The 18735-nt window shown below is 30.1% G+C and overlaps 1 protein-coding gene across 3 annotated transcripts in view; it reads left to right on the forward strand.

Moving 5' to 3' along the window:
- Cdk4 (Cyclin-dependent kinase 4) overlaps positions 1-18735 on the forward strand; it is a 74695-nt gene that overhangs the window by 44169 nt on the left and 11791 nt on the right. For all 3 annotated transcript variants that reach the window (XR_013881904.1, XM_080169752.1, XM_080169753.1), the window contains 2 exons: positions 4300-4333; positions 15666-16077. Coding sequence is in view for 2 of the 3 variants with exons in the window: in XM_080169752.1 (XP_080025878.1) it covers positions 15945-16077 (133 nt within the window). In the remaining variant the exon portion in view is untranslated. The remainder of the gene's footprint in view (positions 1-4299; positions 4334-15665; positions 16078-18735) is intronic.

An 18735-nucleotide genomic window follows, 5' to 3' on the forward strand; every position in this document is an offset into this window, starting at 1 on the left:
TGAAATAAAAAAATTACTTTTTTCCCAAGTTTCATAAATAGTTAATACTTACAAACAAACCAAAGAAAGGGAAACTACCCTAAAACAAAGAGAGAAAAAATCTAAATTTAACCTTAAAGGTAGAAAGCTGTTTTTTTTGTTGGACAAAAAAATTATTTACTGACATGAGTTCAAATAAACTTAATTATGTAAATTTACATGGATGCAGGGAAAGGACAACTAAAATTGGTTTCCTTTTTGTAGAAATCTGCTTTTGTAAGCTTGAAAAGAAGAATGGGTGTTAGTTATTTTAAACACTATTGTCCTATTCTCCCTGAACTGTTTATCATAGTCTTTGTTCTAATGAATTTACATTTTTTGCACTTTTTTCAACTCTTGCTTTAAATGTTTTTTCATTATTGAAAGATAAATATTCATACAAATAATATAAGGACGTCCGTCTGTCTGACTTTATCAACTATTTTCAGATACTTTATAACTGACCATTTCTATCTGTATATGCTTACTATCATTGGATTTTCAAGTGTTAACAAATAGCTCTAAATCTCCTCTGGACCTAAGAAAAGATTCACTGTAAAGAAGAACCATATCGGTTCAGCGGTTAGTTAGTGATGTCTTTCGACAGACAGTTAAACACACTTTCACACATAGACATCATGTTGCTGTCATCTAGCAGTCTTTTATTTTTCATAAAATAAGTCTGTGTCAACTAAGTAAATTTGAGCGCTATAACTTAAAAAGTTATCAGTAAGTTATAGGACGTCTACTCGATAACATTGTTATTCTATCATGTGTATTATTTATTTAATGTAATGCTTTCATTTAATTATGCATTCTTTGAAAAGGTAAATAACAACTAGCAACATTTCAGTCGTAAAAGAACGCGATTTGCCTTGGTTTGTGAACAGGCACAACTCATTATAATACACTCCTAATATTTACTTTAAAAGGGCTATTAGTCTGTACAACAGATCTTTACTATAGGTGTATATACAGATAACTACCCCCACACCCCCTTTTCAATGACCCTTTTCGTCTGCTAGCAAATAGTTTTCTGCTACTTGGCTTTCCGCATAAAATAAACCAGTACATTACTTAACAATAAGGAAGAAGATTTATTCGTCCATTGCCGTTCCTCTTGATTATAACCATCGGCCCCTGACTATAGCTCAAATGTTTAGGGTATGTAATCGCTTCCACAAAAATATCACATTTTCAAATTGGAACCGCAAAATATTATCTTAGCAAATACTGTGCTTTGCATTTTAAACAACTCTTAATATTTGCAGATTTTTTTACGTGCAAATATTAAACTTGTTGGGGTATAGTCAAAATAAGGAAGTAATAGCTCACTCAGTTGTTTAGATATCATATCAAATCAAATAGTTCAGGGGAAAGGGAACGGTCAATAAACTTGAAAATGTAAATAATGTAATGTAAATAATAATGACATAGGCAAACATAACTCATTAGCATGCACAGTTAATACTTCAATGCTAAGGGTTGTTTGTCTGTGGGATGTTTGTCTCAGAATTATGCACAAATAATTCCTTTTGGTTTACAGATAAATATTCAAGAATTAAGGCACACCCCCAATTATCTTCTGTAGGTTAAAATTATTGGTTGGATAGCTTGGCCACTGCTAGTTTTAACCAACAAATCAGGATATCATGAAAGTTCCTTACGTTTTGAAGTGATAATTTCTTCATTAACTTTGGGTACCAGTAAAATTTATCCAGTCCCCTAGAGGTATTTAATCGTCCTTATTTTATTTACATTTCCCTAACCCCCTGAAAATTAATATCTGCCCCCAAAACAAAAAATTGACAAGTTGACATAAAACGCTTTTCTAAAATTCAAGTGTGGTTCCTTTTTATCTGAGGTACAGACATAAAAGTAATAGGGTGTATTTATACAGAAGTAGCGCAGCTACTACAACCAATCGTGGGTTTTTGGAAGAATGGATACTTGATCTGAAGAATATATAGCCTTCTTTAAACTTTATCACTTATTAAGATATTAAAACACTCATTAAACTGCATAAAAGTTTACAATAGTAATATGTTACTAAGAGTCTGATGGACAGAAAAGTAATTTTCTTACATTTTCATATCTTTAGTTTATTTTGATATATTCCAAAAACATAATAAGTATGGCTTGTTTTTAATGAAACTTCAGAGAATCTTCGCTTTTTTTCTTTTGATATGCACTATCTTTTTTTGGGCAACCTTCAGTTAATTTTAACAAAAACATCGATTTTAATAGAATGATATTAGGATAATATCATTCTTTTAAAAACAAGAATGACATCATCCATGAAAGGAAAGTTCTCAAATCAGGCGGTAAGACAAACGAACGTTTACGCCTGTTGAGTGTCAGAAGTGAATAAGCAGAACATTAATTTATATGTCAAAACAAAATTTCTTAGATACATACAAAGTACTTTAAGGACATACTTTTAATTTAAAACTTTATTTTAGAGATGCTTCGATAATAATATTGTTGTCCTTTTAATATATTTGAAAAATCAGGTATGGACGGACGTACAAAGGGACCATGATTATATAAAAGTTTATCTTAAAAGACAAGATATTAACGTTGAACAGCGGCGTCTAGATCGAATCTTGCTTTATAAGCCATAAAGTCGACATTTTAATGTCATTAGAAGAACTTAAATTCAATATATCAACAAACAATCCGTAATTTAATTCTGTATAGTCGACACAAACCATTGAAATTGCACAGAATGAAACAATTTTTGACAGGATAGGTACAAGACTACAATCCGCTGCCTATGTCTGTTTTTTTTGGTCGAAAAACTGTTACAGATTTACAAACATTTTACTGATTTATGTCTTTACGATGCCCCATAATTCTTTGGCAGCAGTTTCTAAAGTTTTCATTTACACTTTCATAACTGTAGAATTTTAGTTAGTTAATTTGTTAATATTCTATGAACTTTAGTGTCATTAGGACTAAAGAATTTTAACCTTTCAGACAGTGTTTCCTTAATAATGAAATCATATCAGCTTTTTTTTTTAATATTTAGGGGCATCTTAGATCTTAAGGAATAAGACAATGGATTAAAATTGAAGGCATATTATAAAACTAAATTGCTTCTTTTGTAATTTTTTTTTGTAAAAAAAAGAGTTTGGACACTAAATTGTACCAACTAATCAAGATGTAATCAAAGTCCCTCAGATTATGAGACCAACGAATAAGAGATTGTCTTTATTGATCTTATGCTTCCTGCCTTTTTGGGTTAATCCGATTAATTTGGATTTTAAGAGGGTAATATTTTTGAGGGATACTGTATTTGAGGGTACCTAAAATCATCTCTGAAAATTTAAACTAGTTCGGACCTATGTAATTAACAAACTAAAAATCTCTTTATTATTAAAAAGCTTAGAAAGAATTTAGCGTAACTAATGTAATTTTAACTTCAATTTCGTTAAACTCTTTCATCAAAAAAATCTTTGCTCTTTTTTAAAAACATTGCCTATATTTTTTGAAAGGTCAACCTAAAAATACCGAAAATACATAAAAACTTTTCTACCAAACAAAAAACAATTGGTGTCAAAAAAAAATGGACTGTTTTAAAGTTTATATTTTTGCTCCAAAAAAAAACCTTTCATCCCAAAAAGATAAATCATTTAGTTTCACTGGACGTTTTTTTCGACACCTGCTGCGATATTTTAAAATAAAACCAAGGATAATTATGTTCATATGTAGCGAAGAAAAGCTAGCAAGTCATATTATTCAGAAATGCCATTTATTTCAATATAGCATGTTGTCATTATTTTGTTATATAAAATCTTATAATTTTTCCTTAAGGAAAATTCTTTTAAGTTGCATAACAATCTTTGACTGTTCGTTTTTATGGATGTAAGGCCATTCATTAGTTTTATAGAGTAGCCTCGATGTTGAAGAGCATCTTTTTTCTTAGTTTTAACAGGAGCAATATTTTTGGAACAAAAAATCGAAAACAACGGATTGTCTTTAAGTTCTGACAATAACTCAATACTTAATTACTTACAATTATCGTGTAGGTAACTTATGGAATTTATTATTCTAGTTATTTTTCCAAACTTCCTATAATGAAAACAGTAAGCCATTCATATTTTTGAGGTTATTAATAAAATTTAGAAGTAGGACTTTCAAGATTTTCTTTAAGTTTATGTACTGATTTTTTTGCTATTTTCTGTTTTGGGCAGGGGGACTTTTGAAACCTCAAGAGGTTAGATGCGAAGCAACTTGTTTTGAAATTTTTAATTAAGATGATATTATAATTTATTTCAGGTTCGTTTGACAAGCAGATAGTAGGAATATAAAGGTAATCCTTTTTGTTTATAGGATTCTTGAATCTACATAATAATATTAACATACAATCTTAAAGGTTATTAGGTTTTTATTATATAAATAGTTAGTAATTCGAGGAATATTTATGCATTACAACAGAGAGATAAAGGACTTGCCGTAATCATAATGTAACTGTGCAATAAAAGATATAAGTTTTCCGGAATTTTAATGTAGGGAGTAGATTTGAAATCTGCATCAAATTTTAAGGATTTTTTATAAAATTCGTTTTTTGAAAATTCTTTATCTAAAAGCGGAAATACATTTTAAGTTAATTAATTTTGACCAATAGGATAGGTGGATTTTAAACTACCTGCGCTCTAATTGGTTGAATGATGTACGACATCCAATCAGAGCGCAGATTTTTTAAATCCACCAATCACGGATGCCAAAATTAATTAACTTAATTTGTATTTCCGCTTTTAGATAAAGAATTATACAAAAAACGAATTTTATAAAAAAAAATCCTTAAAATTTGATGCAGATTTCAAATCTACTCCCTACATTAAAATTCCGGAAAACTTATATCTCTTACTGTGCAACTAAAAATGAAGTACAAATCTCTGAAATAATTTTTATGGACCGGATATAGATCATATTTTATAAATATATTCCATGAATGAATTTTAATAATTTTTCTTGGGTAGGATTATAAAAGGGATGTTTAATAGGGTATGCTTTGACTTTCGTATAATGCTTATTAGTATTAAAACTATCATTACAGCTCAAACTACCAGTAAACTACCAGTTTACAAAAAGTTACGGCTGATAGCATAGCATATAAGAGGGCAATAAAAAAGGTGAAATCCTTTCACTGGCCTTAAATATAAAGATAATTAAGACTAAATCAATCCCGGAAACTATGTGAAGGAGAAATTAATCTGTTTGCGAGATATTGACGGACAAACTTAAAAGCTAACCTTTTATAAAAAAAAGATTTTACGGAGATAAAGGTACAGATATAATAGTGGGAATAGTTTTAAGAAAAACATAAAATTTGAATCATAACTTCGGTGTTCAAATATTTCCGTATGCTAAAAAGATACCAGAATAAATAAGATGGTTATTTTGATTTAACTATTGAAGTAAAGGGGAATTTTTGTTAGTTAATGTAGGTGTATAGATGTATAATCCAGACAACTTCTGGCCCAAGTGGTGGGGACATTTATTGTTTGCTAGAAAATTGCTTTCTGTTCTTTTGTATCGATTCGACTGTGTTTCTATTTCCGACGTTATTGAAAGACTCAAATGAAAGTCGACACAGGTTCCCCACGCCGTGGGTACAGTTACATTTAGCACTTGTCTCCTCTATTCTTTTTTTTACGTTTTTTATGATTTAATGTTATAGGTACCTAAGTGGAAAAGAATACACACCAAAATTAGGATCATAATATCTTGAAAAAAATATTTCTATAGAGAAATTAATATTTCCTCTTATTAGTAAAACAATATTTTATGTTCCCATCGTTTAAAATTCCCTTTGTTTAAAAGCGAAGATGCCATATAGCTAGGGGATTTTATTCAAGTTTGTAAAGGGCTCTAATTACTTTATTCTTTAAATTAACTGATATATAAGGTTAAAACCAATGGATTTTAACCATTTATTGCTATTATAAGTATTTTGATGTATTTGTATAGTTCCTGCAAAAACAACGCCCTCCCTTAAAAAAATAATTATTTGTGTTTTAAATCAAATTGTGGGTAATCTCTTTCTCTAAACCAGCTCTTGATACAAAATTGGCAGTGATTTAGAAAGATAAGTAATATTTAGAAAATGACAAAATAAGAAAGAATTTTAAATAATAGCAGCATGAAATTTGCTTTTCTTCAAATATAACCAAAATATTTTCATGGGTGTTAAATCTAAAAAAATCTTATTTCAATTATAATAATAGTTAGAGGGTAATTATTCAACCCTTCAATTTCAAGTCGATGGGTTTATAAATGTGGTCCCAATTGCAGTTTTTTAGATCTTGTCAGACTTAAAAACACGCAAACGGCTGTAAAAATGTTAATTACTTAAAAATAATTTTAGAATGAGCCCCCTAAATTGATCTATAAAACAAAGGCCTAAAAAATGTGCCTTGTATTGCTTTTAAACTATTTGAGAAAAGGATAAGATTTCCTAAAAACTTAAATAATATAGGTACATTAGCTTGATTTAAAAATAATAAAAAAGCTTTTCAACTATACTGGGACCTATGTAAAGCTTCCCTGAAAGGTAGAACTCGGTTAGTAGTTATTAAAATATCTGCTTTATAAAATTGGAATAAAAGCTTTTGACTTCTTATGCTAGTTATTTTGAACTTTTTCAATTTAATCTTTCGTTATTATCTGTATGTAAATCAATTTTAAAGAAAACATATCCATGTTGAATAATTTGGTGCGATGACTGGGCCTAAATTTCTTGTATGACCATTATTCTAGTGTCAACAGGCTATTATGATCAACATTGGGCATTAAAAAACTAGTATGTACATTATTCTAGTGTCAATAGGCTTTTATGACCAACACTTGCCACTAAATTTCTTGTATGACCATTATTCCAGTGTCAACAGGCTTAAGAAAGAGTTTGCTTTTGATGCCATGCAACCGTCAAAGACATGTTTTAATCATTTTATAATCTTTAGTATTATTCAAATTTTGGTTGCTTTGAAAGAACTTAAAAATATTTGTCTTTTCTTTACATTTTCTTCACATTAAACTTCAAAAGAATTTTTGACAAATTGTGTTTTGAAAAAGTTATACTTAATGGTGTTTAACATAAAAATACAGCACTAATTTCATCAATGTGAATATCATGTAAATAATGTTTAAGCAATGACCGCTTCATCTAGTATTAATGTCTTTTAGTCCACATAAACCATGGAATTTTATGTTCATAGTTAAAATTTGCGGGAAGAATGTATCTAGATTATTTTATTTACCGTTGTCCTCTCCCCTTCTTATAAAAACTACCTATAGCATTTTATTGATGTAAAAATGTTCAAATTTTAAATTATTTTTTATATTTCATCTTTATAACATTAGGGGCCAAATTAAACGTTTTTAAGAATGATTTGGAACATTTTTTTGATTCGGTAAAGTTTATAAATTGCCAAAGAATTTGTATTAATTTTTTCAAGGAGAAATGATAAATACATTGTAAAATTTGGTCAACATTTTGTGTAAATTAATTACGTAGATATGGTATTTAAAGTTAAACTATTGCTGACTACCAATCCTTTGTTTGCACGACTTTTGTCTGGACGTTTTAACTGTTTACGCATGGTATTTTGATTTGCATTTCTAGAGCGAAGACATTCCACCTACATTTGGTTTGAGCAAGGATTCGAACCTGCTTCCTTTATGAACTAACGCAGAAAACATCCTTTTTAATGTCATCTATTTTTTGGTATAACAGTGGCGTGTGTTATGGGTATGTAGGGGTGTCAACACCCCACTTAGAATTGAAATTGGAAAGGCCTGCCGTTTTTTTTCTTACTTATGATGGTTTCACACCCCTTTGTGAATCACTGTGCACACCACTGATTGTAAACTTGAGCTGCTTCACTATTAATGAGTGTATTTAATTCCCCTTTATCCCTGGAGATAAAGAGAAAGATCAGATAACAGTTCCAAGGCCTGGTTAATATCGATAAAATCATACAAATCCTTTTTTTGTATTAAAAAGTAATAGAATAGTTTTACATTTAATAGTGGATGCGCCACTAGAGGTGTTTGGGTGATTGCCCCCGCGACATATATTTTTGTTTTGGAAAAAAATTAAGTTGTCATGGTTTATTTTCAAGATTGTGACTGTTTTATGCAAAATAGCCTAAAACCTTCCCTGGACGACCGTTCAAGCCGTTTTAAAGATCTTATTCACATACAAAATTATTTTACTTAAGTAAAGATTATAAATATTAATCCGTTAAAATAGATAAATTTTTATATTCTATCTGGTTTCCCTATACTAAAAACGTATTTTTTGGGGGTGGAGGTCACCCCATATATTGTAATGTTAATAGAGGCCATTTGTTAAAGACCTTTTGGCACATTAGTATAAGAGTTGCTTTGCTACAAAAAATATATAAAATATCACAAAATTATTTTGATATTTTCTATTTAACGTTTTAATAACACTTCCTTTCTATTAATATGCTGCTACAAAAAAAGCAATATTGTTAAACGGGACAATTTTGACTTATTGGTATTTTTTAAACCGTCACATTTTAAAAAGTAACATTCATTTTTAACAGACTAAACAACTCAAATTAACTTTATAGAAATATAAAATTTCAAATTAAATTTTAATTGAGTTGGGGTAAAGTTGTAACCCATCCCTTTTAGACACATATGGTAATCGGTAACCTTTTTTTTCAGTTTTTTTTATAACTGTCAAAAAATACACTAAAACAGCATATGTATAAACCTACCCTTAAAGTTTTATAAATTTGTAGTTTGGTAAAATATTTTTTTTTAAAATTCATTTGCTCTTTGATATTTTTTTATATGTAAAAATAGCGTAGAATATTCACCTTCAAAACTATTTGTACATTTCTGTGATACAAAACATAATCGCCTTTGATTTGATAATTAAGATTATTTAGGTATATTCCTTTGAATATTACCCCTCTCCACGGAACCCGCACCCTCCCCCCCCCAAAAAAAAAAAGAGGGATCCACTTTTAGTTGGAGGGAAATTACTATACTTTTTGTTTATGTTACAAAACATCTGATTATTAAACTCATTAACTACAATTAATTTTATCATTAAACATGGATTGGGTTATGTTTTGTCCATATCTTTTCCTCTTGATATTAATAATAATAGTAACACTTAGTAGTAACACATGCTTATTATCTTAGTACTTTTAGGGCTTGAACCCATAAAATAGCTCAAATCCTTACCATCTAGTAAAGGAAACCTTCCTAAAAATTTTTAATCTTATGGTGTAGTAGTTTTTGAGATCTTTTTAAAATGTTAACAAACATTCTACTAATCCTCTCAAACTAGCATAGACCCTCCTTTATTATCAAGAGTTAAAAACTGGCAGGTTTTTAAAATCGTTCCTTATTCCTTGTTCATTTTAAAAGAACATTGATACCTAATAACATCGGAATTATTTGATTATTGAATAGGTATCATGTATTTTAGCAAAATATGATTCTACTTTTATAGGTTTTCGACTAATAAAACAAACAAAAACTTACTCGATCTTTTTATATCACCCATAACAGATTATAAATAAGGTGTTCCCTTTTTTAACATACTAGCGTCTGCGCTTCTAGCATTCAGGGGTTTTGAAGGAAGAGAGAAAAGCAAAAATAACATAAAACCATCACAAGACATATATTTATGTATATTTTAAAACGGGACCTATTTGTTCTGCAGCTATCGAAATCTTAAGCTACATATAAAAGATTATTTGATAGTCATTAATGCTACGCTACTTATACACATTAAACAATGAAATATACTAACTCTGTAGTTTTGTAAGAGTCTGATTAATATGCCGGCTCATTGGTTAATATGTTTAGACAAATAAAAAGATTGTACAAACATTTCCACATGTAATCCTATTATATAAAGGGTTATTTTTGTGTAAATCTTAAGATTTTAATTATTAACTGATTAATTTCTCCTCTAGAGTGGAGCTTTACATAGGTTTTGGGGTGTTTTTGGGCTATCTTATTTATAGTTTTTGTGCTTTTTCATATCCCTTTTAAAATAGAGCTGTCTTATATACAGTGTCCACAATAGCAAATAAAAATAAAGAGAATGTCTAAGCGTAAATGCAAAGGGGAAGGGGCTATAAGTGATGGTGTATTAATATGCGATTTGATAATTTGCTACATGTGCGGAGGTGATTTCTCACCAATAAAAAGATTTTAGTTGTCTAATTAGAGCTCCGAGCTATAGATAAAATATTTAATAAGATTTTAACACTCAAACTTCTTAATTATCTGTTACAGCAGCTGAGACCATAGCCTATATTGCAAGATGGGAGGGAGGGGAGGGGGATGATGAAAATAGCCTTAATCTATCCCAAGATATTTATAAAGCTTTTTAAAAGTAAAACCCCCATCAATCTTTACTAAAAGACTAACCTTACTACTGTGGAAAAATATATGAAATTATATTATGTATAAACAACAGGCTAATAAACAGACAGAAAGAATTGTCGAATATCATCGCTTTTATCATCAAAATAGTAAAATTTTCGTGTGATATTCGTTAATAAGAAACATTTAATTAAGTATTTCCTTTAACAGATTTTGGAGATTTTCTTAGTGGGGTTTTCCAAAGAAAAGGTTTCGTGATTTTTTTCAGTGGCTGTTTTTATTAGTTTGTATTACAGACATCTTGTTACGACGTTACAGCAATCCTTTTGATTTCCCGACTTTTATCATAAGGTTCCAGTCATATTTTTACAGAATTCCGCCTTTTTTGGACCAAGACATATTCCTAACTTCTACAATTAATGTCATGCGCTAAGCTTATGGTTGATACTGGAAACCCATATCTATCATGTATCGCTATTCTAATGATTTATAAAAAAAAAATTGTCTAAAAATTAGTCTAATATTAAAAATAGATATACCTATTAATTATTTAAATTGAAACTATGCATGTAAATGGGATTGAAAACTTTTCTTTTACAAACCGTCAGACTTTTTTATCCAAAAAACATAGACATTCAAATAACTTTTTTATGATGACCAACAACTGGCAGTAGGATTTGGTATTTTGTTTTTATTTCTTTGATTCTTCTTGAAAAAGAACAGACGCTACCCTGTCTCACATTCTATGACGTAAAAAGATTTTTTTTATAACAAATTTTGCTTGGTTGACTCAAACTAGCAGTTACTTAACTTTTTAACAAATGATTTTAATCTACTAAAGGATAAATTTTGTGGTTATCACCATTGGGTATGTAATGTACTTATATTTTCGACCAATATTTTATCCCTAGGGATCTTTATACCATTATAATTTCTGTTGATATAATTACACCAAATAGGCGTTTAAAAATTTAATTACATAATATTAATGCTTATTTTTGAGCATCTTTTTTATCCAAGTTCTTGTAATAACCGCCGCTTCCAAGCATATACATTTTTAAAGCAAAACTTCTTCATAAATTGTTATTTGGCAGTCAGTTACCTAATTTAATCAAATCCAATAGTGGTTTCATAGATTATACCTGCTATATGTCATCTAACTTGTATTATTTTCCTAGTAATGTCTGTAAGGGCTTAACCCAAAGGAGTATGTGGGTGTATCCCCCTTTCCTTCATTCAATTTTATTTAGAAATTAAATAATTTTAAAAAATGAGAGGTGGGGGTATTTTTTCCAGAGAATATCCTACCCAGCCCTTTCAAAGCTCTAATCAATCCAACAGCATATAAGAAGCTACCCTGGTGATTAATACATATCCACCTCATTTAGAGTCTTTTTTGTCCTTTTGTATGTTGTGGTCCTTGTTAATAAAAAGGTTAAAATAGATGTATACATGTATCATTTAAAAGAAACATGTAAAGTAGTAATTTAAGGTAGTTTTCTAAACATATGGGTGATGATCAAAATAAGTAGGATATATCTTCGTCCTAGGAATCATCATTTCAAAAATAGATATAAGGACAATATTTTATTATCATACGAAAGTTTATTGTCATAAAGATAACAAATTAACGTGTCTATTTTCTAATAATTTACTTTTCGGGTAACAAATAAATAGTTGTAGCTTTCATAATCATTCTTCATTGTTATAAGAATCCTCATACTAGGTACATAATATCTAAACGGGAATAAAATCATCATTTTTTACTGTTGTCGAATTGTACGCATCATAATAAGAAATAAGTGTAGCTGTGCTACTTAAATGCTTTCTAAAAATATTTTACATGACCCCCCTCCACAAAAAAAAACTTCCTCTCCCCATTCTAACACTAACCCACGTGTAATAAAAGGACTCTACAAGGACAAAACAAAGGGTCAGGGACATATTAGGGGATTTTCTAAATTAAATAATAAAACAGGGTAGACACAGATTCCTTATAAAATGTCACATTATGCAGATGCACAGATGGGACTCTTTTTTTTTAAAGGTGTCCTCTAGAGGTTATGGTAAATACAAAGGAAAAGTTTTTGACAGTACAAAAACTATTGATAAATATTACCTATAGCATTTAAATAATAACTTTTAAAAATATATAATTTTGTTTTAATAATAATAATAAGGGGAAGAATAACTTTTCTTCAAAATACCAATGCTTGTGTGTATTTATACCCAATAACCTTGAAAAGCTTTGAGGGGGTGTGGGGCGTTATGGATAGATAGATTTTTAAGGGGCTGGGAATAGATAGATTTTAGGGGATTTTTAGGACCTTTATCCTGGGGGATTTTTTACTACTACACACACTACTATAGATACTATATGTTGGTGATCTTTCAATACAGCAAAAATTGTATAAATTAGCGAAGTTACCCTATAATACCTTTGTACGTCGTTTAATATAACTATGAAGATTCAGTCTTCATTTTTCTTGTGTAGATTTCCTTAGCTAAGCATTGAGCACTTTAATAATTACATCCAGAATCCTTTTTGGTGATAAAATAAAATATACTAAACTTCTCGTTTGGCTGATTTTTTTGTTTTAATTCAATGTAATACCAATATTTAGGGTAGCTTTGCTCCTCGTAAATTACTTCATCGTTTGGACATCTTATATATAGTAGTCGTAGTAAAATAAAACTAAATGTAGGGTCTAAAGTTATTAAATAGTGTATCTTAACATAAGAATTCCTCATATCTTAGCTCGCCATCGTGTTATGATTCTACTGTGACAGTATAATTTCATGAACCATATTATATATCCCCCTATAGGCTTTTTTTTACTTTTCTCATATAGGCTTTGATTTTATTATTTTCTGTATTAGTAGTAGTGCACTACTAGTGGATCTTTCTGAAAGAAAAACTTCAGTAGAACTAAAACTTTAACAAAGGAAAGGTTGTACATTTTTAGTGCGTCAGTGAATTAAAATGAAAAAGTTACACTTATTTAGGTATTTATATTTCATTTAAATGATTATTGAAACATTTTTAAGGCTTGAAAATATTTATCATTTCAGACAAACAACACTTTGATTGCCCAATTTTTTTTTGTTAATAATAGAGTTGTCAGTTTATTGGTGAAGGTACTTCCCCTGCCCATTCTATTTATCATATTGACTACTGTATACAATAATGGTATCTTACTTGTTTATTGACGAATTCTTAAAATTAAATTGTCTCAAAAGATGTCATATTCCTAGATATATTAATTTTATAAACTGATTAATGAGTTTTCTTTAGCAATTGTCAGTTTTGTTATTGCTGCGCTTCTTATGGACATATGGATATTAAAATAAATTTAGAAACTTAAAAAATATTCCATATACAATTCTATAATCATTTTTAGCATCTAAGTATTCCCCTCAGTTATTTTATTATGCAATTTTGAAAAGGTAAGCTTTTCTACCCATATGGTGTGACCTCAAGTCTGTAATATTTATAGCTATAGTCGTAAATTTAGACCTAACATACCCAATTTTAACCATGAAAGAGGATTCCTGAAGCTATTAATACGTTTGTACTTCCATTTTTGGGGCTAAATTGATTTTTGTAATCACTATTAATTTTGATTCTTGGACAATAAAGGATTAGGAATGATGATAAAAAAGTAGCATTGCACACTTACATATAATAATAGCTTCGCTTTCATGTATGTTATGATCCTTGATTTAATATGAATGTGCCTAATTTTGCGTTGACACAAAGAGATTTTTTAATGCTCTTTGTGTTTAGATATTTGCTATGTATGTGTATTGTATATTGAATGTAGCGCAACTACCTTTTAACTACAGATTGTATGTCTGTACATTTAACTAGTACAAAATACTAACTAGCTTTTCTTTTATTTTTCATAAGTTTTCGGGGTTTTTTGCTTTGCTATCTATGGCTATTATTATTCTTGAAGAAAGTATTCAAATTTAGCTTTAGATATATCTTTTTATATGTACATATGCGCTGCGTTGTTACATATTGTATTAGACAAGAACAAATCACGTCAGGTCCCCATAAACTAGACTAAAACAACGTGCTTTTCAAAGGCCTAGCCTATATACTAAGGTATCAACATTTGACGGAATTCAATAACATAATTTTCAACACATTGTATTAATCGACATTAATTTTTGGACATTGCTTATATATTTGACAGGGTTGCTACAGTTTTAAAATAACCCAATAACTTTAAGGAAAATAAAAAGTCTTTTTGTCCTGAGTAGCTTTTTAAAATTTTATATATGAAATAGAAATACTAATGTATCAAATAGGGATTGACGTAAAAAGAGCATGTGTTTTTCCATTTTTGATTAAACAGTTAAATATTTTTTAATTGCATGGTTTAGGGGATAGTTATTGGCTGAGTTTTTAATGCAAATACTACTTTCAGGGTTTGTCCGTCCAACTGTTATTTTTTGCTAAAACCAAGACACTTTTGACTTGAATTTTGATATGGTGAATCCAGGAACGATTAAGAATCTTTACTTATTAAAATTAAATATTTTTTTCGGGAATCTAAATTGTTTTATGTTTCTTTGATTACAGTTCTACTATTCTATATAATGTACTAGCGACTGCGCCCCTATCACTCAGAAGCAGGGTATTCGAAGGGGTTGTGGGGTTACTGAAAAATAGCCTGAAACCATCCAAAGACTTGAATCTAAAAATGATAAAGCCCAAACCATCACGGGACTTATATGGGCTTCTTAAGTTCTTTCAAATGAAAAGCTCAATCAGTTTAGAAGCCATCAAAATCTTAATCTACAATCAAAAGAAATTTTAAATTTTATATAATTTGATTAAGCTTTATCCTTTTGGATAATAACGTCATTGTTCAATCTTTACTGGAATTTCCCTATGTCCCTGAGTTTTATATTAACCCTTATATTGTATACTAGTTAGTAGCAGCTGTTAAATAGCAAATACCATTGGTATAGAAAGTCTACATGCTTCTATATAATTCATCATTTTGTTACTTTTTTTGTAGCGGAGTTACACTATATATCACAATAATTTCTGACCGTTAGTCAGTACCGGTATGTTGTAGGATGTACTAAACTGGCATTTATTTATTACTAGCGAAGATGCTCCTTTGTTAAGATAAAATATGTCTGCAATCATCATTTAAATGAAAATCATATTTGACTAAATCAACAAATTCATGCTGCAATTGTTCATATTCCAATCCAAAATTAATATTTCTTTTTAATTTCAGATCCGAAGTAAAAGAAATCTATAGGCACCTGCCCGCCATAACAACCACAAATCCATCTCGCGCCAAAACTGGGTCATGTGACTTGCTATCTCACACCTGATGAGTCAATAACAGACAGCTGTTCAGTGATCTGGGTCACGTGACAAACATAATAAACAGCTGTTTTTTAAATCCCGTAAAGAAATAATGGCGCGAAATTTTTGCAAAAATAAGTAAACTAAGAAGAACTTGAAAAAAAACAAGTGATTTTTTCTAAAGTAACAAAAACAGACAACCAAGATGCCTGATACAGCAGTTGTGCCGCCGCGCCCAATAGCTGGCTCCAGGGTATCAGGTTCGAGGCCAGGGGGTGGTAACCTCCCCTTGCTAAGGGACCCGGACCATTATGAAGAAATTAATGTAATAGGAACAGGTAACACAAAGTTTTTTATTGTTTTTTTAATTGAACCAATTTCAAACTAGAATGAAATCATTATTTAAATTTGATTGAGTGTCTTTTCAAGGGTAGATATTCTAGACTTTATCTTGCGTAATTTTGGTTATTTTGTGCCTTAATCTACCCAAAGAACACCATCAGAATTTTCCTGAAGATGAACCCACCATCAAACAAGAACAATAACCAGCAGAGTGACCAAGCCACAAGTTTAGTATATTCAGATCACGTCCATGCCTAGTCAATTCTTAATAATAGAAATGAACTGACAAGTCATAGACGTGTGTTTGCGTATGCTGTATCTGCTCATACAGGAAGATTTGTTGATGTTACCTGCAAAACTTAACCAGGTTAATCTTGATTGGTATGTTATCATTTTCTCTCATCTTTCAAAAGCACGTTATTTAACGAAACAGAGGGATGGAAGGTAAAAGTACAATTTGTAATAGAGAAATTAACTACAAAAAAAATACTGTCTGAAGGATTTGGAAAATATACAGTGTTAGACAGCTGCCATAAATATTGTGACAGGGACGGATCTATTCATGTAGAGTTCTTGCTTAATAATGCCACAGAAAGCTCGTGAATAGGTTCTGCTTTTTCACAATACTGACCTACAACTGGAACTATAGAGTAGCTTCACTAAAAACAACATTTTTTGTTAAAAATTTGTAACAGACGTGGGGCATCAGCTAGTTTCTTAGCATGTAATTTGTCCAAACAGAGTCTAAAATAAAGACTTGTCAACTATGATCCTGCTGACCGATGGGCTATAAGGTTATACTTATCAAGAAAAAGTATTCTTTTTCCTGTGAATAAAAAATAAATTGCTAGAGATCCCCACTTCCCCCAATCGTCTGTTAAATATTTGTGTTAGACTAAAAAGTAAACTACATATGACCTAATTGGGGTCCTTAAAAGCCACAAATTATCTTATAAATAACAGATAAGTTTGCAAAATTGGGACTTTTGTTACCACAGCTTTTAAAAAAACGTTGACAGTGAAAAAAATAAAAGAAAAAGCGTTGTATAACCTCTCTATTTTATTTAATGTTGGTATGTCTGTACTATTGCAGGGGTGTATATTCTGCACAAGATTTATTTTTTTTCCCCTGCTACAAAATTTTTTATTTATTTGCCCCCCTAGATTTTTCTTAAAAAGTAGGAGGGAAAATAGAAAAATATTTAAAGAACTCTATATTTTATTTATTTTATCCCTCCTACCACACATTTTTTTAGTTTTTTTAACCAAGGAGGGGGGCGAAATGGAAAAAATGTTTTCAGTTTTCTTAATTTTTACATTTTTTTTCCCTCCAACCACTTATTTTTTATTTCCCCCCCCCCCCCCCTGAGCAGGGGATCCCATGCAGAATATACACCCCTGTACTATTGTTTAGTTAATTGTACGTTTATGGAGCGGTGAAAGGAAATAATGATTTTTAATGCTTCGCTTTTCAGGTACGAAAAATTCATTTCTGCTACTACTGCTATTAATTTAGAAAACTTATTCCTATTTTATAATTTTTATCTCATTAATTGTATAATAATAAAAAAGTAATCCTAAAACATACAATAAGAGAAATGTGTCAAAATTGATATCTTTTAATTCTTTATTCTAACACAAGTGGCTTCGTATTAAACGTCTAGGGGTTTGGCTTCAAACACTTTTTGATTTGATATGGAAAATAAAGGTTTTGTGGAAGGGAAATGACCATAAAAGATATAATTTTCTAAAGAAGTTGTCAAGAGCTTATGAATCATTGTTCAAATCAATGGCTTGCACAGGGTTTTGTTAATGGAGGTGTAATTTTAAGTCAGAGGGGTGTTAAAATATCCCTATGAGTCCACCCCCTTAAATTTAAGGTGGAAATGATTAATTTTATCTTGACACCACTTTGGTTGGTTTAGGGGGTGTAGAGTCTAGACCCTTGTCAAGGGGGATGTAGTTGGTGGAAAATTGGGGGGGGGGGGGTCTATCTACTGCCTTATTTTTGCCAGGGGGTAAAAACAACCTCCGGAAAAAATTGAAATTAAAATGTATTTTTTTTTCAATTTTGTTGAATGTACAGTAATAATGAATAATAAAGATATGCAAAATATCAATGAAATATCTTTAAAGATAAGGTTTTATTTGCAACTAATATTTATATTTTAGTGAATTTTAGCAAATAGCAAGAGAAAAAAATAATTCTGAATAAGTTTATTAAGTTCACTACAAGATTTTGACTACCCTACATACAGAAGCGTGCAGAAGGGGCGTGTATCCCTCTTGGGACAATTAGGGGATGCTGAACCCACTTGATTCTCAATTACAACTCTTCAAGATAACATCCTTCTTACCCCTCACGATTTTCGTTTAAGGGGGCGTCAAATTTTTTGAAGCGCTACGCTCACCCCCTTAGCTATCCTCTGCACGCAACCGTTTCCTTTTTCACAAAAAAATGTTCTCAAACAAAACTGTATTTTTCACATCAGTTTTATTCTTACACCTACCCTAATAAAAAACTTTTCTTGCCGAATTGTCAAAACACCATTATATTTGCAAATGAAAAGGTGAAATTTCTTTTGAAATAGGATTAAAAGAATTTAATGCAAAATTGATAAGAATTAATCACGGTTTTGTCCTGCTATGTTTCT

This window comes from Acartia tonsa, chromosome 8 (genome assembly GCF_053477335.1).
Source record: "Acartia tonsa isolate MP-2025a chromosome 8, ASM5347733v1, whole genome shotgun sequence".
Taxonomy (NCBI): domain Eukaryota; kingdom Metazoa; phylum Arthropoda; class Copepoda; order Calanoida; family Acartiidae; genus Acartia; species Acartia tonsa.